Source organism: Delphinus delphis, chromosome 2, assembly GCF_949987515.2.
Source record: "Delphinus delphis chromosome 2, mDelDel1.2, whole genome shotgun sequence".
Lineage (NCBI taxonomy): Eukaryota > Metazoa > Chordata > Mammalia > Artiodactyla > Delphinidae > Delphinus > Delphinus delphis.
The window spans coordinates 138523741-138549656 of record NC_082684.1 but is presented as its reverse complement, the minus strand read 5'-3'; the positions used below and the strand labels follow the sequence as shown (position 1 = coordinate 138549656).

General features: G+C 38.5%; 3 protein-coding genes across 7 annotated transcripts in view; 1 reads left to right on the top strand and 2 right to left on the bottom strand.

Annotated features, from left to right (window-relative positions):
* Nucleotides 1-798, bottom strand: part of CSNK1G1 (casein kinase 1 gamma 1) — a 149354-nt gene extending 148556 nt beyond the window's left edge. For both annotated transcript variants that reach the window (XM_060005791.1, XM_060005790.1), the window contains exon 1: nt 629-798. The gene's annotated coding sequence lies outside the window, so the exon portion shown is untranslated. The remainder of the gene's footprint in view (nt 1-628) is intronic.
* Nucleotides 799-4338: 3540 nt separating this feature from the next.
* Nucleotides 4339-13292, bottom strand: PCLAF (PCNA clamp associated factor). Of its 3 annotated transcripts, none has more exons than XR_009518257.1 (5): nt 13177-13292; nt 12798-12878; nt 11623-11785; nt 9597-9690; nt 4339-6637 (listed from the first exon to the last, which is right to left on the bottom strand). XR_009518257.1 is itself a non-coding variant. In XM_060003733.1 (5 exons), the coding sequence occupies exons 1-4, from the start codon at nt 13220-13222 to the stop codon at nt 7724-7726; spliced, it is 303 nt and encodes a 100-aa protein (XP_059859716.1). In that variant the 5' UTR covers nt 13223-13292; the 3' UTR covers nt 6621-6637; nt 7699-7723. The 3 variants fall into 3 exon arrangements, 2 of the variants coding, with proteins under 2 accessions (XP_059859715.1, XP_059859716.1); XM_060003733.1 differs by lacking the exon at nt 9597-9690 and adding an exon at nt 7699-7736 and having other exon boundaries at nt 6621-6637; XM_060003732.1 differs by lacking the exon at nt 9597-9690.
* Nucleotides 13293-16360: 3068 nt separating this feature from the next.
* TRIP4 (thyroid hormone receptor interactor 4) overlaps nt 16361-25916 on the top strand; it is a 69673-nt gene continuing 60117 nt past the window's right edge. For both annotated transcript variants that reach the window (XM_060005789.1, XM_060005788.1), the window contains exons 1-3: nt 16361-16464; nt 21171-21340; nt 22161-22294. In XM_060005789.1, coding sequence (XP_059861772.1) covers nt 16364-16464; nt 21171-21340; nt 22161-22294 — 405 coding nt within the window. In that variant the 5' untranslated portion in view covers nt 16361-16363. The remainder of the gene's footprint in view (nt 16465-21170; nt 21341-22160; nt 22295-25916) is intronic.

The window sequence follows — 25916 nt, the reverse complement described above, 5'->3', positions numbered from 1 at the left end:
GTTCCACCCTCTTTCTTTTACGCTGTGATGCCTACCCACTTGGGGAGGGGGCTACCGCCCCTGTGGGACACTGGTTCAAGAGAGCAGTTAAGGAAGAAATGGGGGAAGCGCACGGAAGTTGGGAGGAGGGAGGTCTCCTTACCCACTCTTCTGCCCTAGCTCTGCCAAGGGCGGCTCCCCACGGTGCCCAGCCGACTCACAATCCCCGAAGCCGGGCTCTGTCCCAGAGGGGTGGGCAGAAAAAGCAGGCAATGGAAGTATGGGATTGCCCCATCCACCCCGCCGGGGTCCATGCTCTCCTTCTGGACCTAGAGGATGCTCCCTCTTTCAGAGCTAAACCTCCAGGTGGCAAACTCCCCGTCCACACCGCCCGAAGTCTTCTGCATCTGAGGGGGCGCCTCCTCCGCAACCTCGACACGGCCACCCGAAACTCTCCGCCAGCCGTCATCCCCAGCCCTTTCCTTCCACCCCCGCAACCCGCCAGGGGCACACACGCCGGCCTGCGCCCCACCCAGGATCTCCGCGCTCCCCTCCCCGAGCCGGAGAAGGGGCCCCCACCACCCCCCAGATACACACACACATCCTCAAGCTCCAGCCTCCCGGACCCCGTCGAAACCGGAGAGAGTACCTGGCAGTGCTTCGGGGTACAGACGGGGCGGGCGCAGCCCCCTCCCGGAGGCGCCGAGCGCTTCTCTACCCACCCGCAGCTTTGGCTTCTCCCGTTCCCAGGAACGGGAGGGAGGAGAGGCGCGGGAGGGGAGGGGGAAGACGAGGAGCCGAGGGGGTCGCAGAAGCCGAACCGGAACCTCTAGCGCTGGCCCCACCCTCGGCCCGGCGCAGAGCACCCTGGCGCTCCCTATAGGACAAACTTAAAGCAGGCAGTGAGAAATAGACACCACCACTTCCGGGTCATCCCCGCTACCGTCCCTCCTTAGCAACCGCGTGGGGTTGCTAAGCGGAAGTGCCTTCAAAGACAACCACCCCCATTACTTATGGGACTAACAGGAGGTAGCTGGGAGCGTGTACTCCTCTTTGGCAACACACTCTTAGCTTCTGCTCCTGGTCTTGGGCTGAGCACGGGCTTCGCTGCCAAAGTCACGAAGCCAATCCTGCTTTCCCCTTCACTTGTACTCCCCCCAGCCACTATTTACTCCTGTTCCCTCCCGCCTTGAATCCCGGGCGGACCTATTGGCTCCTGTTAAGGCTCTCTCAGGTCCCTCGTGGGAGTTACTTTCTGGCGGTTTAGCAAGCATCTCCCTCTTGTGGATTTTCAGTTGTGTTTCTACTGAGCTTTTAAAGTCTCCTCCAATGTTATGAAACCTTTTTCATGCACTTCGTTCTCCTGTGATAGCCCCTGAAACCGAATGGTGAGAAAGTTTTGTCTTCACCCATCTCTTTTGTAAGGATTGCACATGCTTGTGTATGATGTGGAAATAATTAATCCTTAAAAAACAATGAGAAAAGGCCAAAGGAAGCCGGTGATCAAGCTTGGGAAGGAGGAAGACATTTAATCCTCCACTCAGAATAAACTTTCAATCCTATACTGTGGACAAGAAAAGTTAATAAGAGACCTAATTTATTCTTGTGTTGGGGTGATCTGAGCTTGAAAAATACTGGGAAAACCACTGCTCGGAGCAAAAGCCAGCAACATAATTAATCCTCTTTCTAGAAAAATGACCTATATTATTATGGCAGTTAAATATTCAGAGAAATGTAGTTAGGCATTCAGAGGAAAATGAGTAAAAATCTTGGCTTAATTTTCCTATCTTGAATAGGTCTGCTTAAAAGCAATAAAGCTTAATAGTAGCTCCTGAATTTGTTCTCTAGTCCATGGCAGTGAATGTCTTTGCAACTGCTGGCTATTGGTCATAATAATTTGGTCATGATAATTTTACTGGTCATGATAACCTCTTAGTCACCGATATTGGACTGTTGTCCACCTAGCTGGGGCAGAGGAAATGACTTTTGGTAACGTCAAAGAAATAGCAGGTCTGTTGGTTTCCTGTACATGTGACACAGCATTAAATTGATTCACCAAGAGAGTCAGTTCAGCAAAACCTTTAGGAAATCACTTCAGGTTCAAATGTCACTAGTAGATTGTTAAAGAAGTCTAAAACATTTCCACCCTTGCCATGGAAATGCATACATGTGGGAGTATACACACACAAAATTCAAATGGAATCTGAGCACATCCAGTCATTAATTGTGCTTTAAAAAAAACCTGGCTGTACTTGACAAGTGATAAATCTGTTACCATGACAAAACAGAGCTTGGTATTTCAATTGGCAACAAGTTTAAATATTTAAAAATTTTGAATTAGAAAAGTAAATAAAATTATGAGCCCAATGAGCAACAACTTATCTAAAACTTTGCTGGGGCTTGCCTGGAGGCCAGTGGTTAAGAATCCACCTGCCAAGGAAGGGACACAGGTTCAAGCCCTGGTCCAGGAAGGTCCCACATGCCACAGAGCAACAAAGCCCATGCACCACAACTACTGAGCCTGTGCTCTAGAGCCTGCAAGCCACAACTACTGAGCCCGCATGCCACAACTACTGAAGCCCACGTGCCTAGAGCCCGTGCTCCACAACAAGAGAAGCCACTGCAGTGAGAAGCCCATGCACCGCAACGAGTAACCCCTGCTCGCAGCTACTAAAGAAAGCCCACGGGCAGCAACGAAGACCCAACACAGCCAAAAATAAATAAATAAATAAATTTATAAAAAATAAATAAAACTATGGTGGACCTAGATGTCTTTAAAAAATTAAAAACATGAATACAGTAAATCTTTTCTATAGAAAGAAATGTTTTATTGGGTACAAATAGTTAAGATCAAATGTGGTAGTTTAAGCCAATACAAAAATGCAAATTCATATGCATCATTCATTTTTCCTGTTGTCTGAAGAAATATGACTTATAATAGCACATAACAGCATTTATTTAGATCCTCTCTTCCTACAGTTTTTAAAAAATTATTACTGAGTCACTTTTGTATAGGTGTATGAATACCTGGCTTAACTCCTAAATGATCACGACGTGTATAATTCCATCACTTTTAACATACTCATTACTTGGAGACCTCTAAAGATGTATAGCACAGGTATATACATTTTATTGTACACTGAAAACATATACATTTTATTGTAAGTAAATCAACCTAAAATGTTGATAAATGTTTAAAAATTCAAATAAATAAATATAGCACAATCCACACCTAAAACTAGCTATGTGCGTTTAACTACGCTTTTAGGATTTTGTGAGCAGTATCACAGGAATCCATATTCTTTTTTTAAAATTATTACCCAAATCAACCTTTTATTTTATTTTTTTAATTTTATCTATTTATTTATTTTGGCCACACCACTCGACATGTGGGATCTTAGTTCCCCGACCAGGGATCAAACCAGCGCCCCCTGCCTTGGAAGTGTGAAGTCTTAACCACTGGACCGCTAGGGAAGTCCCCAGGAATCCATATTCTTTTTTTGTTTGTTTGTTCGTTTTTTGATTTTTTTAATTTATTTTTATTTTTGGCTGCATTGGGTCTTTGTTGCTGCGCACGGGCTTCCTCTAGTTGCAGCGAGAGGGGGCTGCTCTTCGTTGCGGTGCGTGGGCTTCTCATTGCGGTGGCTTCTCTTTGTTGCGAAGCACGGGCTCTCGGCACGCGGGCTTCAGTATTTGTGGCACTCGGGCTCCGTAGTTGCGGCTTGCGGGCTCTAGAGCATAGGCTCAGTAGTTGTGGCGCACGGGCTTAGTTGCTCCGTGGCATGTAGGATCCTCCCCGACGAGGGCTCAAACCTGAGTCCCCTGCATTGGCAGGCGGATTCTTTACCACTGGCCACCAGGGAAGTCCCCAATCAATATTCTTAATATGAACCATAATTAAGACAGTGCTCTCAAATCTACGGTAGATCTCAAATAGCCTTCAAGGTCAATATAGTACCTTCATCCTTCAAATCAATATAGGACCTCTAGCCTTTTTTCTCAATCTCTTGAAAGCTTTTTGTCATTTTTAAATTGTCCCTTGTAATCATTTAAGAAAGAATTAGGTTGTATAACGTTTATTTTTGGGAAACCCAATACTCTCTTAATAATTATTACTTAAAAATTCAAATATTCTTAGAGTTCCATTGGCATCTCCAAATACAAAAGACAAAACAGACAAACATAAAAGATACCAAAATCAATGAATACTTGGGATCAGTTAGAAGAAATATAGCCAGATTTACTTTTTATCTGCCTAAGCAATATGCCACACACAAGGCATGGCCTCTTGTACAAGGGACTTAGAGAAACTCACTTAGGATACATGTGACATAAACAACATAATGTTTAGCCTTAGGAAGAGAAGGCTAAAGATGTAACAGCTATCTTTAAATAATTGAAGGTTGTTATGTGGAAGGAGTAACTTGTTCTATGTTATTTCAAGGACAGAACCAAGAAGAGGAGGAGGGGAGTTAAGAAAAAAATCAAATTTTTAACTTGTAGCACTTTCGATTGTCGTTGCCAGCTAATAAAATACTCCATCTAATGAAAAGCTATAGCTGGCTTGGGTTGAACAACTTCTAACACTCCTCCCAGTTTTGATTCAGTGACAATCTTTCCCACCTCCATAGGCTATCCTCAAAGGTAAAAGGAACCATTTTAACAATGTTGGTTGGACCAAGGTCCAGCTGAATCTTCAGTTTTTCCAAAAGTGAGTTAGCGTGAAGAATTCTAAGTACAGTGAGATTTATAAGCAGTGTATATATACATATGGGAAAAGTTCAGTTAGTTTAGGCTTTATTTTCTGCTTTTTAGAAAAATGACAAGTATTTGTCATCTCATAAATAACTCTGGGCACACTTTATAATTTTCACTATAGTATTATCTTCCTTTGTGAAACTATGTAAACACAAAATTCATATGATCCTCACAAATTCCATTAGCATTCAAAAATTCCATAAAAGTAGCTTTAATCATTGTTTGCTCCGGAATTGAACAGTAACATTAATTATTTGAATAATCCATTCAAAAAGGAAAATCAGATTAACTTTGTGAAGGGTACAAAATTAAAGCTTACTTTATATTTTTAATGTATAATTTATTTTTTGATTCAATTTCAATGTAAACGGGGAGTCTGTCCTTCTCTTATGTTTAGAAGAGGCTAAATTGACAATCTACATTTTAAAAAACCTTTGACAACGAAACAGATTACATGGGACCTCTGCCTAATAAAGTTAGACATCACCAAGTATTATATATTTTGAAAGGATTGTATTTGAAAAGACTGTAGGTTCTTTAGGTCAAATTTTTGGGAAACAAGTACGTACCAAAATTAGACTTCATTGGACACACCACCATAAAGTTTCTCTCTCCATCAATGAAAAATAGCAAATCAGGTTTCATACCCATCAAAAGCCTAATTGTCAAGGAAGCACTTAGGATGAAAACTCTGGTCTCAATTCAGTATCATTACGTTTAATATCCACCTCTAAAAGACAAAGCAAAAAATACAATCTACAGTCATAAGGACTTATTTTGGAAGTTGATAAAATCAGGTCAGTACAGTGATTTGCATTTGGAAGGAATAAAATAGAAATACCTAGTAGGATATAATCTTAGAAAGCACACATATGGATAGTATTGTGACAATGAGTATTCATTTATTAAAAACAAACTTCAGGAAAGCATTCCTGTTAAACATGGTTAGTTTTGATAACAGGTTGTCAGTGAGCAAAAAGCCTGATGAGGAAGCAAGAATATCAGTTATAAATACTATTATACCCACCTCTTCAATTATACCCCTGACTATCTTGAAAAATATAATAGTAGCTCTAAGGACTTTAGACATAGTTCTGGGCTTATGGCATGATTTGCCTTTCATATTTTATTGATTTCCAACTTGAAAAGTATAGGCCCAAAGAGTAATATTTTATGACACTAAGCCAATTGCATATTCTAGGAAAATTCCTCTCTTTTAATGTAGTCTATGGAATTTTCCTGCCCAATTCTATGCGAGTATTTTATCTTTTTGTTGTTGTTTTTAGAAGCTTCATCAACCCTTTAAATCCTTAAGACAAAACTGCCCTTAAATTTTTCTAAGAAGAAGGTAGACGGCCATCCAAATTTTTTCAACATTCCATTTTTGGCCCCCTTTCTTAAAAAGGGTATGGGTTCAGTTTAATTAATACTGAATTTTTTAATGTGCAAAAATCTACCTCTGCTTTTTAAAGCGAATAAAAGGAACAAAAATATGGCATCACTCCAATAATCAAATGCCAATAAAAATGGCAACAGTACAAAATTCTAAGCAAATCTCAAAAACAGCAGATTCATAAGTAGAACACCATGCAATAATTTTAGCAAGAAAAAGCTTAACAGGTAAAAGAAACCGAATACTGCATTATACTGAATACTAAGTTAAGTAACCATAATTAATCTTATAAACTTTCCAATATCATAACTACTTGCTTTTGAATAACTAAATGTAAGCCTCATTTTTTAAATTAAATGCTTATTCAACAAAGCTAATTGGAACAAATATATTTATGCAAATTTACATCCTAGAATACCAGAGTAAACAGGAGACATCAGTCAAGGGTGAATAAGTAATTTCTATTCTTTTTCATCATCTGTATGATCAGGTGGCAAAGGACATGACCTGTGGAAAGAAGAGAGAACTTCGATAGTCACCTGAGTCAAATGTTTAAAAAACAGAACATAAGTAGTTTTTAAAAACTTATGTAAATCAGGAACATTAACAGTGCAGTGTGTCTTGTCAACTGACCAGAAATGGGAGAAAATTAAACTCCATTAATTGACAAACTCCTACAGGTTCCAAATACTAGAGTGACAAAATTTTTAATAATCTATTTTGCCTGTTAATTTGCCAAATCACTTTCCCCTTTAGGATATGTTGCCATGTTTATTAAAGACGGAATCTCTATTTCTATAGCATCTTCTTTCAATATGTTAAGTGGATTGATGAAGAGTACAATCCTTCAGCAAGAACTCTGAGATTATGAAAAGCAAAAGAATTTAACCAATCCACTTGAGCAGAGAAAACAGCAAGTTGACATATTTGACTGTATACCCTTTGGAACTATATGAATGTATTATCTAATTAGAAAAACCCCAAAATTGTCTTAAGTTGGCATATGGTAATCACAGCTTTTGAAAAATAATTTATATTATCCCAAAGCCATTTTGTACTCATTATACTTTTTTTAAAAATACATTTATTTATTTATTTTTGGCTGGGTTGGGTCTTCCTTGCGGCACGTGGGTGTCTCATTAAGGTGGCCTTTCTTTGTTGCAAAGCACAGGCTTTAGGTGCGCCAGCTTCAGTAGTTGAAGCACATGGGCTCAGTAGTTGTGGCTCGAGGGCTTTAGAGCACAGGCTCAGTAGTTGTGGCACACGGGCTTAGTTGCTCCGTGGCATGTGGGATCTTCCCAGACCAGGGCTCGAACCCATGTCCCCTGCATTGGCAGGCGGATTCTTAAACACTGCACCACCAGGGAAGTCCCTCATTATACTTTTTATAGAGAAAATGTCAATTAAAAACTTAATCATAATTTTTTAGAACTGATAAAGATTTGTGAGATCTATTTTAAAATGGTTTTCAAATTAGATCCAGTGAGCCTGAATGGTCATAGGGCAAGTGAGTGAAGGAAGCTAAAACAAGGATATTCTGACTTGGAATAAGATTACCATTGACTCACCTACTCTTATATTACGAAGAAGTCTTCATTGTACTTTCCTGGAAATTAAATCAAGTTAACAAATGAACACTATCATAACCCAAAATTCTATTTTTTCAAGGACCTGATTTAATTTACTTTAGGTATCATAGTTCTGTTCAAGGTTTTAAGAAGACAGTTTTTCTTGATTCTGATTCTCCCCCATGCATCTGCCTCTGTGAGAATAAAGCCATAGGAGTAGCCATATTCCAGATTAAGAATTAGGGAGACAGAAGTCCTTCTGATATACTGGTAGTTTTCGACCAGTATTTACGACCAATAGTAAATCTATTGAAAGAGCTCCTATCAAAAGGAAAAAAAATTTTCTATTTCTTTAACGTGTCAGTATGAGATAGATGTTCACTAACCTATCGTGGTAATCATTTCATGATGTACGTAAGTCAAATCATTACACCTTGAACTCATATAGTACTGTATGTCAATTATGTCTCAATAAAACTGTGAGGAAAAAAAAGTCAATCTATTGATTTATTATAAATAAAGGGATACCTACAACTCTCTTAAACAAAAACAAATCTAAGACAGAGGCCTAAAGTAATAATATAAACCTCTATTACCTAGTTTTATGTCACAGATTTTATTATACTATGGATCAAAGTGCTTTATGAGACTATATGTGTAATCTTTTCCATATGATAGGAAGCCTGTAATATAGGTTTTATTGCTGTCATGATCAATGGTATAGCCATATTTGGCTATATTACCAAATATTTTCTTTCATCAATGGAAGTCATAAATAATTCAAGAGGATTGTCATATATTCTAGAGCTAATATTGACTATTAGCTTGTTCACATTAGAATGAGAAAGAACAAGGAAGAATGGTGCCAGTAAGTGAGAAGGAACTAAAGGAGACTTACAGGATCATGAAAACAAGTCTATTAAAAAACTCTACCCAAAAATGTATCCCCTTCCTTGTTGATTTTATTGAAACAGAAATGATAATAGTGATGTAGCAACAAAGTATAAAATTTAGTTACTGCTCCAGAATTTGACACTCCTTTTAAATATCTCATAACAATTTACTAAATGACCTTGAACAGTATTAAGTCTTAAAATTTTATATGCATAAACATCATTTTATACGTCAAATACTTTGTTTTAACTGCTCATTAACCATTTATTTTTATTTAGTTGTGTTCAATGCAAATCAATTCCAAACAATGTACAATCCAAAACAGGTGTACAGTGTTCAGATATGAAGCAAGAGGTGTTCATTCACACGCACAGATCTCACATAACCTGAGATCAGTTGGATCTAGTTGTTCCTGTGTAGACTTCTAAAGATGGCAAATACTGGCTTAAACCTTATTAAGAGTACTATGGCCATATTGGATACTTAACATCTAAGCATCATTGTGTGAACCTGTGAACCAAAGATTTCACAGAGTTTCTATTTCTAAAAAGGTTTCTGTACATCAAGGCAGTTGTAAAGTTTTATTTTCCAGGATCAAGTCCACTTAGGCTTAGAACCATCTAAAAATAATGACTGATGTAGAAAGTGCTCCACGTGTAGCTATTCCTATTCATTAAGTTTTATATTTATATATATATGTTTACGGAAAGGGCACAAAAGAGTTATGAATTCAATGCAGGAAAGTTTCCAGTCTTCACTTCCCAAATACCTAATATACATTATTTTTGCTGCCTTTATATATTTGCCTCTTAATTTCAAGATTTGTCAAATATGCCTCCCAAACAGATCAATTTTTTAAGTTGTAAAAGTTATTCAATATATGCAGAAATAAAAAGCAATATTTTAAGACTGGTTGAAGTCAATGCACTTCTAATCTTTGGAATCAAGTTAAACGATCCAACTTAGCTAAATAAATCTGGATGGGAATGTGTGATAGGAAATACCTGTTATTTGACTTTTAAGTGCATTTGCTGGGATTACTTATGCTTGGATTTGTAGTAGATTCCAATCCATCATTGCCCTGGAACGTGTCAGTTACTGCAGAAAGTCAAATGCAATGTCAAATCCAAAGCCCCAGAGAAAAGAGTTAAGTTCCCAAGAGAACAGTGAAAACAGTGTAAAACCTGATGGAGAGTATATCAGCATTAAACCAGGACTGCTGAAACAATACACAGAGGATTTGCGGTAATACCTGGTGGTTCCTTCCAGTGTACATCATAAATAGAATCACTGAAGCTTTTTATATTACCTAATCATTTTACCGCCTTCTAGATTTCGTGAAAAAAATGGAAACTGAATCTCCATTCCATAGCTCATCCTTTTTCTCTAGATGAAGATGAAATTATTCTTATTTGCAAGGTACAGTTTGAAGTATCCATATTTCTTAAGTTATACTTAATCACATCATTAATTCTCGATGTTGTCTCTTTCCAGTCTTGTACATGAAACTCCAGCAGATTTAATATTGGCTTTCATTATCTGGTCAAATCCTTCAGATGCTCTTTAAACTAGTCCAATTTGGGAGTCTCAACATTCTCTGTGTTAATAAAACAAGGGATGGAATTAGTAGACTTGATGAAGACCTGTTTATTTTCCTTGCCACACTGGACTTCTAGATGGCGTACTGATTGGGCTTTAGAACATAGGTTGGTAAACTGTAGATGTTTCTTGGCCAAGTCTCTTAACGGTAGAGATGTAGAAGGGCAAGCAAGACCACAAGGAGACTAGCTGTTGACTGCAAAGCACAGCTGACCGTTGTGGTTTCGAACGGAGGACCTTCCGTGTCGGTTAAAGGAATGAATGAATAAATCTGCTTGAGTAGGAGCGGCACCAGAAGCAGCAGCCCCAATCTGAGCCTGGCCACCATCCCCTTGCCCATGGTGATCACTCCGCCTTGGGCAAGGCTCGCTGCTTGGTGCCGTGGAGGAGGATCACAGGCTACTGGCTGGTGCAGGGGAGGTATCTAGCAGGGTCTTAAATCTAGCCAGAGGCTTCATAATGGCGGTGACGTGGCACCACCAGCGCTCACCACTCCCAATCTCCAGTCAAATAATTTGTTTTTGAAACAAAAATTTCAAAATTGTTTAAAGAGTCTGGACACTATTACTTATAAATCTATTTAAAAAGCAGGTTTCCATTGCTTTTTTCCCCCCAATGGTATTATTTTTTTTCCTGATTCTTAAAATATTTGTTGTTGAAACTTGGTAGCACCGAGTATAAGAGGTTTTTACCCAGATATATCACTATTGATATTTGGTATATTTTGTACAGAGATTTGGTATATTTAGATACATATCTTTTACACAATAATTGTACTTTTGTACCAGAATTTTTGCTTAACACTTACCATGAGCATTTTCCTGACATTAAAAGCTTGAAAGCATGATCTAATTATCTTCTTAAAAAGTTTACACAATGAACTCTGCATGTTTGCAGCTTTATCCCCACCTTGTTTTGTTTTGAAGTTTTCTTATGTATTTACAGATAAGTTGTAAAGAAAATACACCACGGTGTTAGTTTTGGTTGTTTCTAGGTGATGGGGATTTCTGTATTTTCCAACTTTTCTACATTGGGTATATATTTCCTGTGGAGGCTGAACTAATAGTTTTAGAAAGGTGAGGTTAATGGAATTCAAGCTAGATAAACCAACATAGAAATTGCTTTTTGAAAAAAGACTATAGAAAACAGACAGAAAAAATTAAAGAATAAAGACCAGAAGTTCATGATTAATAATGTAACACTTATCATCTGAATGGGAACTGATCCTCTTTGAGTGACTGAAATGAGTAAAAATAATACCTTTCTTTGATGTTTGAAATTTGGGAGTGACTTATAATAAAAGGTTAGCACAGTTTAAAAAACCTCTGGTTTGTATTTTCTTATCTGCTCAAACAGAAATTTTAAAGTTACTCAATATTCTGTTGTCTTTTATTTTCAAGAATATAAGTATTCCAGAATATAAAAACTTACTTTCTCTTTGCTTTTCCCAAGCCACTGCTTCCTGCCTCCTCAGGAATCCTATTCTCCTTTTCTGAATCTTTAGGGGACAGCCTGAAGAATTCTCCGATTCCTTTTTGCCACTTGGGAGTTGGGCGCACACAAACTGGATTCCCTCCTGCATACTTATTTTCAGCTATAAAATATAAACAGATAGAACTAAATAAAAATTAAGAATACAATCACTATTCCTTAAAGGGAAAGTTAATTCTTTAACATCAAATCTAAAGGGTATTAAATGGTGTTACATCCATCTTTAAATTTTTAAATGTGACATGATAAAGGTGTATTCAGTTATAATATAATGTATAACACTTTATTACACTTATCCTTTAGCCTAGAAAAATAGCATTAACAAGATGTTTACAACTAGAAAATATTTTTCATATTTTGTCCACAAGCTGAGCTATTCAGTTAGGCTTATGTACTGTCATACTAAAGTTTGACACACTTTTTCCTGTATGTTCTTAACTACAGCTTGTGGAATTAATCTTCCAAACTGTTCAACTTCCTCCTAAAAGGAATGAGACAGCAGATGGCATGGTATTTTCTCAACTTGTCGCACAGAAGGAACGATGTGAAACTATTTCCCTGGCCCGGTTTTCCCTCTTAATGTCCCAAAAGCGGTAACAGGAGCTGCAAAGTTGTAAAACACACACACCGACACCAAACTAAAATAAAAGGAAAGAAAGGAGAGAGGGAGAAAGGGAAGGAAGGACAAAGAAAAATATGTAGAAATGAAAACAAAAACGTGATTAGCACTGTCAACTATAGTCCCGATTCTTAATCTAGTAAAGAGGTACTTAAATAGCCTCTTACAAGAAAAAGCCCAGTTGTCAATACTAAGAAAAATAACAACGCTAAAGTAGAAAAGAAAAACGAGTTTGAAGAGAAACTGTGTCCATCCCTAACCCGAGACTTGAAATTCTTCACAATGCGACCCACTCCGCCCCGCACCCCTACCCCATCCCGCCAAGAGACAGGCCCGCTCATTAGAGCAAAAGGCAAGGAAGAAATTCGGGGGTGAGGATCTCAGGAAAAGAAATTCCACGGTGGGGCAGGGGGCTCGCAGGTCAGGAGAACTGTGGTGCCAGGCCTGATCTCCTTTTGAGAAGGTTTCTCCAGGATCTTGCAGGGGCGCTTTTTACCTTTCCTTGACGAAAGCGGCGTGGAATTAGCGGCGGAGGTGGAGGAACCAAGCACCTTCCTGGGGGCTCGAGAAGCCACCACTGCGGAGAGAGGCAAAGAAGGACATTCAGAAGGGGTCACGAAGAGTCTCAGAGCCACGTTCTCACCACCCTCTCCGACCCAGCCTATTGGAGAGGAGAGGCCCGCGATCCAGAACAGCAGATAACCCTCCCCTGTCCCCGCCGCGCCTTCCTCCTCGTTAAAGGGATCGGGCTGCTGCTTCCTGACGGGCTGGACCAGTTTGGCGGCCAGGGTTGTGGGCAGGTCCGGCTTCTCCCGCCCGCGGCGGAGCTGCCCAGGGAACCACCTGCCCTCCACTACCATGCTCGCCTGCCTCACCTTTTCTGTACGTGCCAGCGACACTGCCTGCTTTAGTCCGCACCATGTTCAAACACGAGATGAGAACAACCAACTGACTCCCCAGCCGAAGATGTTTCACGGGACAAGGCCCCGAAAACGAATCTCCCGCCACAGTTTATATTGGTCCCTTTCCCGCGCGCTCCACTGACTCTCCCAGGCCTCCGCTCCCATTGGTTCCGCGCCTTTCAGGTGCAACCAATCGCCAGTGACCAGTGGTGACCGCGGCGGGGTTGGGCGCAGTGCTGATTCGTCCATCAACTTGCAGAAGCTTGTGATTCGTACCCGCCTGAGGTGGGCGGTGCCAGGGCGCTTTCCTGGGGTGCCCCATGTGTGGGTGCTAAGAACTAGGTAAAGGGGCCAGCTTAGAAAAGAAAACCCAGGAAAGACAGCGAATTCCAACATTTCTTTAAAAGTTAACCACAGGCTTAAATCCATAATGTCATTCCTGGAAGTGACACCTGAAATGAAGCGGACTTTTTAATATCTCAGGTATGAACACTCTTTACAGCATCCATAACTAAAACGAGTCTATGGAATGGGAAAAAGCTAATACAATTTATTTACAGGGATTTTTTTTTTTTTTTTTTTTTTGCCAGGCCGTGCAGCTTGTGGGATCTTAGTTCTCCGATTAGGCATCGAACGCTGGCCCCAGCAACACTGAAAGCTCCTGGCCCTTACCACTGGACCACCAGGGAATTCCCTATTTACAGGGATTAAAAAAAAAAAAAACCCAAAACTTTTTAGGATGGTGTGAAACAAGAAAAAACAGTGAATTGTATATACATACATACATTAAAAGAAACATTATTATAATAATAAAACGTTTTCCCGAGACCTGTATGGTCTCAGAATTCCTTAAAAATATGTCATATGTGCCAAGGGCACATCCCTGGCACATAGTGAACGTGATTTTAGAATAAGAGATAACTATTTTCCTTCCCTATGCTTATCTTAAGTACTCACAATACCCCCTGAGCAATGATTTTCACTCTCTGAATACCACGCACAAAACCTGATCAAATGAATTTGCTTTAGGATGTACTTTGTTAAATGTGCACTTGAAAGGCAAACCTGAAAGTGTAAGCATGGCATTAATCTCTCCAATAAATTATGCTTGAACTTTCAGAATAAAGGCTTCTCAGTACTTTAACAGAATCAACAACTACTTTGTGTTTTTGAATTACAGAATCTAAACAGCAGATGAAATTAACATTATAATAGGAGGAAAGGTATTGCAAATTACCTGTAGCTTTGTCGAAATCTTAGTGTCTAAAATTACAGCCAAAGTCCTATCAGAAAAATCAACAAGCCCTAGGGTATCCCTCCTTGTTCTTTGTCATCATGCCCCTCTCAATACACAATGTTTCTTCAATGCACATTTTTTCCTTTTCAGTTAAGTGGCTTCTACAAAGGCCTGAATTACCTAATTCCCAGATCCTTGTAGAGATTAGAACTGAGTTGAGAATCTGCTGGTCTTTTCTCTTAGTCCACACGCCAAGTAAATTGCTAGAAAGAATTGCAAATATACCTTTGCACACAGGGGCAATCTACATATTATAGCTGTGTTTGTATGTCTGTCTTTTTAATGCCAATTATGATAAGGAAGGATGCAAATTAGAATAAAAACTCAGGAAAAAAGCAGTGATGTCTAATAAAAATTCTTAATTTAAATGTTTGCTTTGCAGAAGTGCTTCTCCTTTACAGTTAAAATAGTTGTGTGGTGTGAACCTGAAAATTTTAAAGGCCTAAGGCATTAAGAAAAGTTATAGTATGTACAAATGAAATTTCTGCCTAAATTTATACAAAAGAATATCTTTAAGTCATATTAAATAGGTGTGCTTGCTTTGCTCAGGCATAAATTCATTTTAATAAATGGTAATATGGTAAATGGCATTACATTACATACATACAAACTAGAGATTTCAATCAATAACATATTCCTTATGAAAAAGAACACTTATTCTTGAGGACCTAGTAATTTCATCATAATGTGTGATATACTAAGTCTTATTGTACAAAAAGCTTGTCAGTTTATCTTCAAGAAGTTATCATTTTAGTTATGGGAACAGAACAGATATAAAAACAGGTAAAGGATTTGGATATGTTATAATTAGTATTAAATGTAGCAGACATCTATGAAGAAACAAAGCTTGTACCCACTATTTATGAAAATTCAGTCTTTTTAAGCTGGAAAGCCACATATTTTCCAAATTAATGACAAAGATAATGTAAACTCAATGTAAATCAACACACATATGATTTTGATTATTTATGTCGGTGAAAACACTAACATAAAAAGGTGAAACAACATCCAATTGATGTAATTATTTAGTATAAATAGCCTAATGGGAATGAAGAGCCTATCCATGTAACACAAAGCCAGTCACATTGATCCATGAAATATATCAGAAGACGTTATGTTATGCTCTCCAGAAAAATCTGGCTAAATTTTCCCCAGTCCGTTGTCCCAATGGAGTAGAGAAGTAGCAAAAGACCCTTAAGTCTCATCATCTTGAGTTGAAGTACCTTTAATTTCTTAAAAATCAACACAGAGAATTTATATGGAAGGTCTTCAAAGCCAAATCACATCACCTGTTTTTATTAAAGTTTTTTTTTTTTTTCTCCCTCGAGCTTGCAGAGTTGTCTTGGCCCTCCTGGAAAGGACCTGGCCCAAAAAAGCAAAAAGAGGTTTTAGGAGCGTGAATCAGGTATTAGACTACAAAGGGTATTAATAAAACCACTACCACCGGAGCAAACCCTTACAGCGTTTACTCTAGCCTTCAAGTGCTGTTTTAAATATTTTACATAAAACCGGAACAGTTTAAAAACTGGACCCTCAGGTTACGGGGTATTGTTTTGTTTTTTCCTAAACTGTAGTTTTTAGAGGTATTTGTATTGTCTTAGCAGATTTCTCAATTCTCGAGTCCTACATTTAACGACGCGGAGGAACCACTCGCAGATGGAGCTCTGGTACAAGTGACAACATCAGGAAGCGGGCAGAAACAGGAGGAGGCACAGGTGGGAGGGATCTGTGCTGTGGGCGGTGCTACCAAGCGGGGCAATGCAGGCTGACGGAACCTGCGCGAGCGAGGTGGGTGTTGCGCAGGGGACTAGTCCGGCGCAGGACACCGAGCTTTTGCACCCCAGCTGGTTCCGGCTGGGGAAAATGGCGGTGACTGGGGCGTTGTCCCAGGAGCAGCTGGTGGGCTGGTGCACTCAGCAGTTGCGGAAGACTTTCGGGCTGGATGTCAGTGAGGAGATAATACAGTAAGACCGGTTCGGGTCAGAGGCGGGAAGGAGCTCTGGGATGTGCACTGGCTGAGCAAACGGGGAAACGGAGGGGGCTAAAAAGTTGATGAGAGTGAAGAAATGTGATAAAAGGGCTGCGGTGTATCTATGAGTGCCGAATTTTGACCTCCGGCTTTCTAGTTTAGCTTCTGGAATAGGGTGTCATGCTCCACAATCGTCTGGTGGGGCCTTTTTTTCCCCAGGAAAACGCCAAATCCCTGATAATTAGACCTGTAAGTCTGTCCCAGGAACCAGTTTCCTTATAGATTTTGGAGAGAAGGGGCAAGCCAAATTGTCTTTCCAGAAATTCCTTACTCTGAACATTTCAGTTTGCCCGATCCGGGTTGTGTCAAATAGGACCTGAAATTTAAATGGGGGTAGCGTGGTACTGTGTAAAAAATAGCTCCTGACTCGGGAGTCCCGGTTCTATTTTCTGTGGTCATTCACCAGTTTTGGAGCCTTAGGCAACTTAATTTTCCATCTTTGTACCTTAGTTTCCTCATGTGTAAAATGAAAAATTAGCAGAGATTATCTTTTATAACGCGTTATGATTGTAATGAAGTGGAAATGGTGACATGATTTAATATCTGCTTTCAACTGATTTAACTTTTTTTTTTTTTTTTTGGCGATACTGCATGCCAGGACAAAAAGACGGTTGATGAGTGAGGAGGTGGGGGAAGTGCAGTGTATCGAGGAGCATAGGAAAAAGAACTATAAGATTTGAGAAACTCGTAAGGTTAACTGCAAGGGATGAATTTAACTTGAGAACTAAAAGGTGGGTAGGTGGCAGTGCAGAGTTCAGGAGGAGGGAAAAACTTCTACAAAAATTGGACTTAAAGAACCTGGAAGTGTTTCTTGATTTGGTTCCTTGTTCATTGTTGCTGAAACCTAAATTGCAGTTCTAGGGCTTTTGTAGGAAGTAAGGTGAATTTCTGATTTGGGGAGAAAATAGACTTGTTGACAAGGAGAGAGTTAAGAGAGCCAATTTTAAAGGATTATTTTGAACACTGGAATAGACTCAAAAATAACTCAGTTAAGCAAATATTATATGATATCACTTATATGTGGAATCTAAAAAATAATACAAATGATCTTATTTACAAAACAGAAACAGACTCACAGACATAGAAACAAACTTATGGGTACCAAAGGGGAAAGGGAGGGGGATAAATTAGGAGTATGAAGTTTACAGATACACACTACTGTATATAAAATAGTTAAACAGCAAAGATTTACTGTATAGCACAGGGAACTACGTTAAATATCTTGTAATAACCTACAGTGGAAAAGAATCTGAAAAAAAATGTAACTGAATCACTTTGCTGTACACCTGAAACTAACACAATATTGTAAATCAACTATACATCAATTTTAAGCACTTGCTTTTTTTTTTTTTTTTTTGTGGTACGCGGGCCTCACTGCTGCGGCCTCTCCCGCCGCTGAGCACAGGCCCTGCGGCCATGGCTCACGGGCCCAGCCATCCTCCCGGACCACGGCACGAACCCGCAGTCCCCTGCATCGGCAGGCGGACTCCCAACCACTGCGCCACCAGGGAAGCCTTATACATCAATTTTGAAAAATTGACAAAAAATATTTAAAAAAAAAAACCCAGCCAAATTGTATGGCTTGGCTTTACCCTTGTTTGAAGGCAAGATCAGGTTAAGTAGTTTGCAGGCATTTTTTAAAGCAGTGGAATGCTGTCAAATGAAATAATGAAGCTTTGTAATATACCAAACAGAAAAAAGTCAATCAGTTTAAAAAAAAAAAAGATTGAGGTCTCTTTTTGATGAATCAACAATGGAGTATGAATAGTTGCAATCTTCTCAGTCTCAGAATCCAGTTGTATTTTGTTGCTTACACAGTATTAGGAAAATTCCTAAGTCTCATAGATTGTGGTTTAATAGCTCATTGTGCAGTCTTAGATTTTCCTCAGTTAAACTTATCCACACCCTTAAAAGAGGAGTGATCAGAAATTTCTGTTTTAAAGTTGAAGCAATAAGTACGGCTGTACACCTGCTTGCATTTAAAAATATTTATAAATATAAGTTAGACAAGAATTATTCAAAACTTAAAATAAGCCCTAAAGCTACCTATAATATAACGCTATTGGAAACACTTATTAGGTTTTCACTAGTTATTGCACAACAGGCTATGATGGCACAATGAAAGCGTTGGCTGTGTAAATTTGCTGTGCCTTGCCTTGCCTGATATTCATTGAGAATTACCCAGGTGTACTATACTAGTGTGCTAGCTAGAACAATTTGACATGAGCAGCCTGAATTTTTTAAAAAGACAGCACAGAGCTGCTACCTTCCTAATCAGTGATACATTTATGAGACCTTAAGGTCTATGCACAGAGTTAGCAAAATAAACTTTGTTCCACAATCTGCATTAGTTCATGTTTTGGATGAATCTATTTTGTTAAGATTTGGTATATAACACATTTGAATATATGTTGTTACTTATTATACTTTTTTAAATAGTTAAATGATATTTATTCAATTGTTTCTGAAACTCTTTAAATAATTCCCTAGTGGTTTGAATACTCCAGAGTTAAATGATCCTTGAGGTTCCTTGCAGCTCTGTGAGTTCTTGATGCCAATTAATCTTTTTTTTAATGTTTTTAAATTTTATTTATTTGTTTATTTTTGGCTGTGTTGGGTCTTCGTTTCTGTACGTGGGCTTTCTCCAGTTGCAGTGAGTGGGGGCCACTCTTCATCGCGGTGCGCGGGCCTCTCACTGTCGCGGCCTCCCTTGTTGCAGAGCCCAAGCTCCAGATGCGCAGGCTCAGTAGTTGTGGCTCATGGGCCTAGTTGCTCCGCGGCATGTGGGATCTTCCCAGACCAGGGCTCAAACCCGTGTCCCCTGCATTGGCAGGCAGATTCTCAACCACATAAGTGTATGGATATATACATTCCTTTTATAGCAATTGGGATCATATGCTGTACAGTGTGTCCTACTATTTCACTTTATATGAGAGTGTTTTCTCAAGTAATAATAATTACTGAGAAATTACTGAATTGCTGAATTCCCTGGCAGTCCATTGGTTAGGACTCCGTGCTTTCACTGCCAAGGGTGCGGGTTCAATCCCTGATTGGGGAACTAAGATCCCACAGCTGCATGGTATGGCCAAAAATAATAATAATAATAAAGTAAAATAAACAAGTCAGTGATTTTTTAAAAATAATAATTATTCAAAAATTTTACTTTTGTGGTCGCATATTATATTTTGTAAAGTCCAAAAACTTGAATTCATTTGCCCCTTTCATTGATGAATGTTTAAAATAGTTTCCAGTTTTTCACTAACTCAAATAATGATGTAGTTAATTTTTTTGCATAAACTTTCCTGTGTCTCTTATTTCTTAGAGAGTTCTGTAAATGGAATTATTGGATTCTTTTTAAGGCACTTTAAATATATTGGCTGATTGATTTATAGAAAAGTTGTACTGACTTGTACTCCCACCCCATTTCACTTTTAGGAACGCTTCATACCATTTTCTTAAAATAGATCTGCTCATTCTGATGTGATGCTAATCTTGATTTATAATTTTTAAGAATGTTAAATTAGTAACTGGTTAGCTTATAGTATATATTCATATTTTTAGCAAAAAAGAAATTTTAGGTTTTGCAGTATAAAGATGAAGTAATTTGTATTGTTCCTAGGAAAATATAATGACTGCAGATGTGTGGTTATGGAAAGTATTCTTTTTTTTTATAACAGTTATTTTTGAGATGTAATTTTTATTCAAGTCACTTGTTTTAAATGTAAAATTTGATGAGTTTTGACAATTATATATAGCCTTGTAACCATCCCTCAATCAAGACATAAGTAGTCTTTGCTTTGCACAGTAGTATGGAACTGTAAAAATGACCATGCAATCTACAATTTAAAAATCTTAATAAAATGGTCTTAATAAAAAAATGGGGAAATTTTTGATTATTCCATGACCTTCAAAAATGTGTGTCAAAATATTAAAAACTCTCCTGCTGTCAGAATAAATTTAAAAAATAGTAAAACAAACACTTATTTAGTACACTGTAAATTTTTAAAAAAATTTTATCTTATATTGGAGTGTAGTTGATTAACAATGTTGTGTTAGTTTCAGGTGTACAGCAAAGTGATTCAGTTATACACGTACATGTATCTATTCTTTTTTTTTTTTTTTTTTTTTTGCGGTATGCAGGCCTCTCACTGTTGTGGTCTCTCCCGTTGCGGAGCACAGGCTCCGGACGCGCAGGCTCAGCAGCCATGGCTCACGGGCCCAGCCGCTCCGCGGCATGTGGGATCTTCCCCGACTGGGGCACGAACCCGTGTCCCCTGCACCGGCAGGCGGACCCTCAACCACTGCACCACCAGGAAAGCCCTATCTGTTCTTTTTCATTCTTTTCCCATTTGGGTTAGAAAGTATTCCTATGTTAAGGACAGCTCCACAAACCTATCTTCAAAACACTGATTTGATTCTAGAAATACAAGATTACATGAAGGTTATATTATGAACTACTGGAGGTCAGAGTCTTTGTTCTAATCAAATTTATATCCCTAGCATCTAACCTAGAACTTGGCTCAAAATAAACAGTGTAATGGATTAATGAATGTTTTTTACTACCTTGATCTCTGTTACGATTATTGAAAAACATAGTATAAGCTAGCCCTGTTTTAACAACTTATTTCTTTGCTTCTTGAGGTATGTTTTGTCAATTGAGAGTGCTGAAGAGTTACGAGAATATGTTACTGACCTTCTTCAGGGAAATGAGGGCAGAAAAGGTCAATTCATAGAAGAGCTTGTAACTAAATGGCAAAAGAATGATCAGGAGCTGATTTCTGATGCTCTGCAGCAGTCCTTCAAAAAAGATGGTAAGTTAAGTTAATGTAATTAACTTAAGTAAATTAAAGTAAAGGTTGAAATATTGATAAATTAGCTGGTTTATAGGACCTGGTATGTTCTGTCACCCATATTTCCTCACAACTAACTTAAGCAGAATCATATGTATACATGTTTTTAGTTCAGTTCTACTTGATCTGTAATCAGTATTGTTTTAGTTCAGACTTTTTCAACTTAGAAAATATCACAAAAATACTTGTTTATAGATACAAATGTGGCTTCAGAATAACTTGAAAAATTTATACATAGATTAAAGAAAAACTTTAGTTATGTGTGTACATGAATGTAAGTAAATGTTGACCAGTTTTAGTATGAATAGCGTTTAGAAGTAACTATTAAGTTAAACAGTACAAAAGATGAGCACCAAACTAAATAAGTCATTATTATTATACAGTCTAAAATATCAGATTTTAATTTAACTTTTTTTTTTTCTGGGTATGCCGCACGGCTTGCGGGATCTTGGTTCCTGCACCAGGAATTGAATCCAGGCCCTTGGCAGTGAAAACGTGGAGTCCTAACCACTGGACTGCCAGGGAATTCCCTTTAATTTAACGTCTTAATTTTAGCCAGTAGTCTTTATTATTGACTACAATCTTGAAAATGATGGTTTAAATTTAATTCTGATTTGAGAGGAAAAGATAATTAAAAACCTGCCTGACTTCTTACATTGACTCTAAGTATTAAGCATTGCCTTCTCTTTATTAGCTATTAATTCACCAATGAATCCTACTATTTCCAATCTATGTACATATATATATATTTATTTATTTATTATCTTCTTCTTCTTTAAAGAAATTTTAGATGGGCAGAGGTCAGGAGACCAGCTAAAGAGGAGTAGGCGGAAAGGGAGAAACAGACAGGAAGTTCCTGCATTTACTGAACCTGATACAACCATAGAGGTCAAAACACCTTTTGATTTGGCCAAGGTGAGTGCTTAGAAAATGAGGCTTTTCTGGCTATATGGAGAAGAGCAAACAACTGATACATTTCAGAGAGCGAAGGGTATAAATTGGTCTAGAATGGCAACTTTTCAACAAATGCATGAATTTTAGAGAGTGATAATGATCACATATTACTTTCTATATGGTAGATATTTTTTGACAACCTGATTAAATAAGTATTAAAAGGACATCTTCGGGCTTCCCTGGTGGCACAGTGGTTAAGAATCCACCTGCTGGGGCTTCCCTGGTGGCGCAGTGGTTGAGAATCTGCCTGCTAATGCAGGGGACACGGGTTCAAGCCCTGGTCTGGGAGGATCCCACATGCCGTGGAGCAGCTAGGCCCGTGAGCCACAACTACTGAACCTGCACGTCTGGAGCCTGTGCTCCGCAACAAGAGAGGCCGCAATAGTGAGTGGCCTGCGCACTGCGATGAAGGGTGGCCCCCGCTTGCCACAACTAGAGAAAGCCCTCGCACATAAACGAAGACCCAACACAGCAAAAATAAATTAATTAATTAATAAACTCCTACCCCCTACATCTTCTAAAAGAAAAAAAAAAAAAGAATCCACCTGCTAATGCAGGGAACACGGGTTAGAGCCCTGGTCCAGGAAGATCCCACATGCCGCAGAGCGACTAAGCCCGTGCGCCAGAACTACTGAGTCTGCACTCTAGAGCCTGCGAGCCACGACTACTGAGCCCGTGTGCCACAGCTACTGAAGCCCACGTGCCTAAAGCCTGTGTTCCACAACAAGAGAAGCCACCGCAATGAGAAGCCCTCGCACCACAACAAAGAGTAGCCCCCACTCACTGCAACTAGAGAAAGCCCGCGTGCAGCAACAAAGATCCACTGCAGCCAAAAATAAATAAATAAAATAAATAAATTTATTTTTTAAAAAAAGGACTTTTCGCTTAGAGATTATAGATAGATAGATAGACGTGATAGAAAATATTTAATAAAATACACCAGGACTTCAATTTCAACATTTTTTGTGGCTTTGTACTAAAAGAATGCACAATTCTAGCTGTTTTAAGAGCGTTCCTATTTTAGGCCATTCACTACCCATCATCATCATCATTATTTAGCATTTAGAGCTCTTTCATATTCTCTCTTGGCTCTAAAAATAGCCCTGTGAGGTAAGCAGAAATATTTTTATTCAGGGCAATTTGACAAGCTAAATTTCCCAGCAGAAGGGAATAGTTAATTATGCTAAGATGGAAGAGTAGTGATCAAAAAGTTCTGAGTGATGACCATTGCAATAAAACATGGAAAAGGGTTTCTAAAATAATGTGAACTTAAAAAAAAGTCTTAAGCCTTTTATTAATTGGAATAAAATGAGCAAAGACTATCACAAGCAAAAGAAAAAACACAAATGACCAATAAACATTAAAAATGTTTATCCTTACTAGTACTTAAGGAGTCCAGTTTGTCACCCTAATTGCCTGAACTCTCCTGGTTTTAGCACTGAAAAGTCCTGGATTCTGAGATTTCCCCTAAGTCCTGGGCAAACAAGGTTGGTTGGTCACTTTACTAGTAATCAAATTAATACACATTAAATCCCTGAGATATGGCATATCAAATTGTCAAAGATTTTATTTTTAAAAATTTTTTTGGCCATGCCATGCAGCATGCGGGGTTTTAGTTCCTGGACCAGGGATTGAACCTGCGCCCCCTGCAGTGGAAGCTTGGAGTTTTAACCACTGGACTGCCAGGGAAGTCCCTCAAAGATTTTAAAAACAGATACAGTGATGATGAAGTTGTATTAAAACAGGAACCTCCTATACACTACTGGTGGCAATGTAAATTGGTTTAAGCTTTCTGGGGGCAGTTTGGCAGCATGTATCAAGAACTGTGGAAATGTTCATATACTTCTGACTTATTAATATGACTTAAATATCTAACAAAGTAATCAGAAATGCACACAAAAAATGTATGTTCTGTATAATGTTATTTATAATATTGAAAATATGAACTGACCTGATTTTTTAGCAGTAAGTGACAGATTAAATAAATTATTATTCCCTCATTTGGTGGGATATCACGCAGCTCATTTCTTTTTTTTTTTAATAAATTTATTTAATTAATTTATTTATCTTTGGCTGCGTTGGGTCTTCGTTGCTGTGCGTGGGCTTTCTTTAGTTGCGGGGAGCAGGGGCTACTCTTCACTGCGGTGCACGAACTTCTCATTGCGGTGGCTTCCCTTGCTGTAGAGCACAGGCTCTAGGTGCACGGGCTTCAGTAGTTGTGGCTTGCGGACTCTAGAGCACGGGCTCAGCAGTTGTGGCGCACGGGCTTAGTTGCTCCGCAGCATGTGGGATCTTCCCAGACCAGGGCTTGAACCCGTGTCCCCTGCAATGGCAGGTGGATTCTTAACCACTGCGCCACTAGGGAAGCCCGCTCATTTCTTTTTAAAGCCGTGGTGTATACAGAACATTGTTTCTAGGGGAAATACAGGGTTAGGTTTGTGGGAGCCTCTGATCACATTTCCATCAGCCAATCAAAACATAACCTTATTTTATGTGTGTTTCTGTTTAAAGACACTTTATTTAATATATATTGTTGATCATCAACATTGAAGTCAAAGTCAATAGCACTGTAACTCATGCCTGAAGAAAGCTTATCTAATATACCTTTCTTTTTTATTATTATTATTTATTAATTTTTATTATTATTATTTTTATTGAATTATAGTTGATTACAATATTATATGTTATAGGTGTACAACATAGTGATTCACAATTTTTATTTTATTTTTTTATTTTTATTTATTTTGGGGGGGCTTGCAGGATCTTAATTCCCCCACCAGGGATTGAACTCATGCCCCCTGCAGTGGAAGTACGGAGTCCTGACCATTGGACTGGGAATTCCTGGTGATTCACAATTTTTAAAGTTTACATTCCACATATAGTTATTATAAAATATTGACTCTATTCCCTGTGTTGTACAATGTATCCCTGTAACTTATTTATTTTATACATAATAGTTTGTACCTCTTAATCCCCTACCCCTATCTTTTATTCTCTATATATCTGTGAGTCTGTTTCTATTTTGTTATATCCACTGGTTCATTTTTTAGATTTCACATATAAGTGATATCATACAGTATTTGTTTTTCTCTGTCTGACTTATTTCACTTAGCGTAATACCCTTCAAGTCCATCCATGTTGTTGCAAATAGCAATTTTTCATTCTTTTTATGACTGAATAGTATTCCATTGTGTATATATACCACATCTTTATCCATTTATCTGTTGATGGACACTTAGGTTGCTTCCATATCTTGGCAATTGTAAATAATGTTGATATGAACATTGGGTATATGTATCTTTTCAAGTTAGTGTTTTCATTTTTTTTTGGATATATACCCAGGGGTGGAATTGCTGGGTCATATGGTAGTTCTACTTTTAGTTTTTTGAGAAACCTCCATACTGTTTTCTTTTTTAATTTATTTATTTTATTTTATTTATTTTTGGCTGTGTTGAGTCTTTGTTGCTGTGTGCAGGCCTTCTCTAGTTGTGGTGACCTGGGGCTACTCTTCGTTGCAGTGCACAGGCTTCTCATTGCGGTGGCTTGTCATTGCAGAGCATGGGCTCTAGGCACGCGGGCTTTA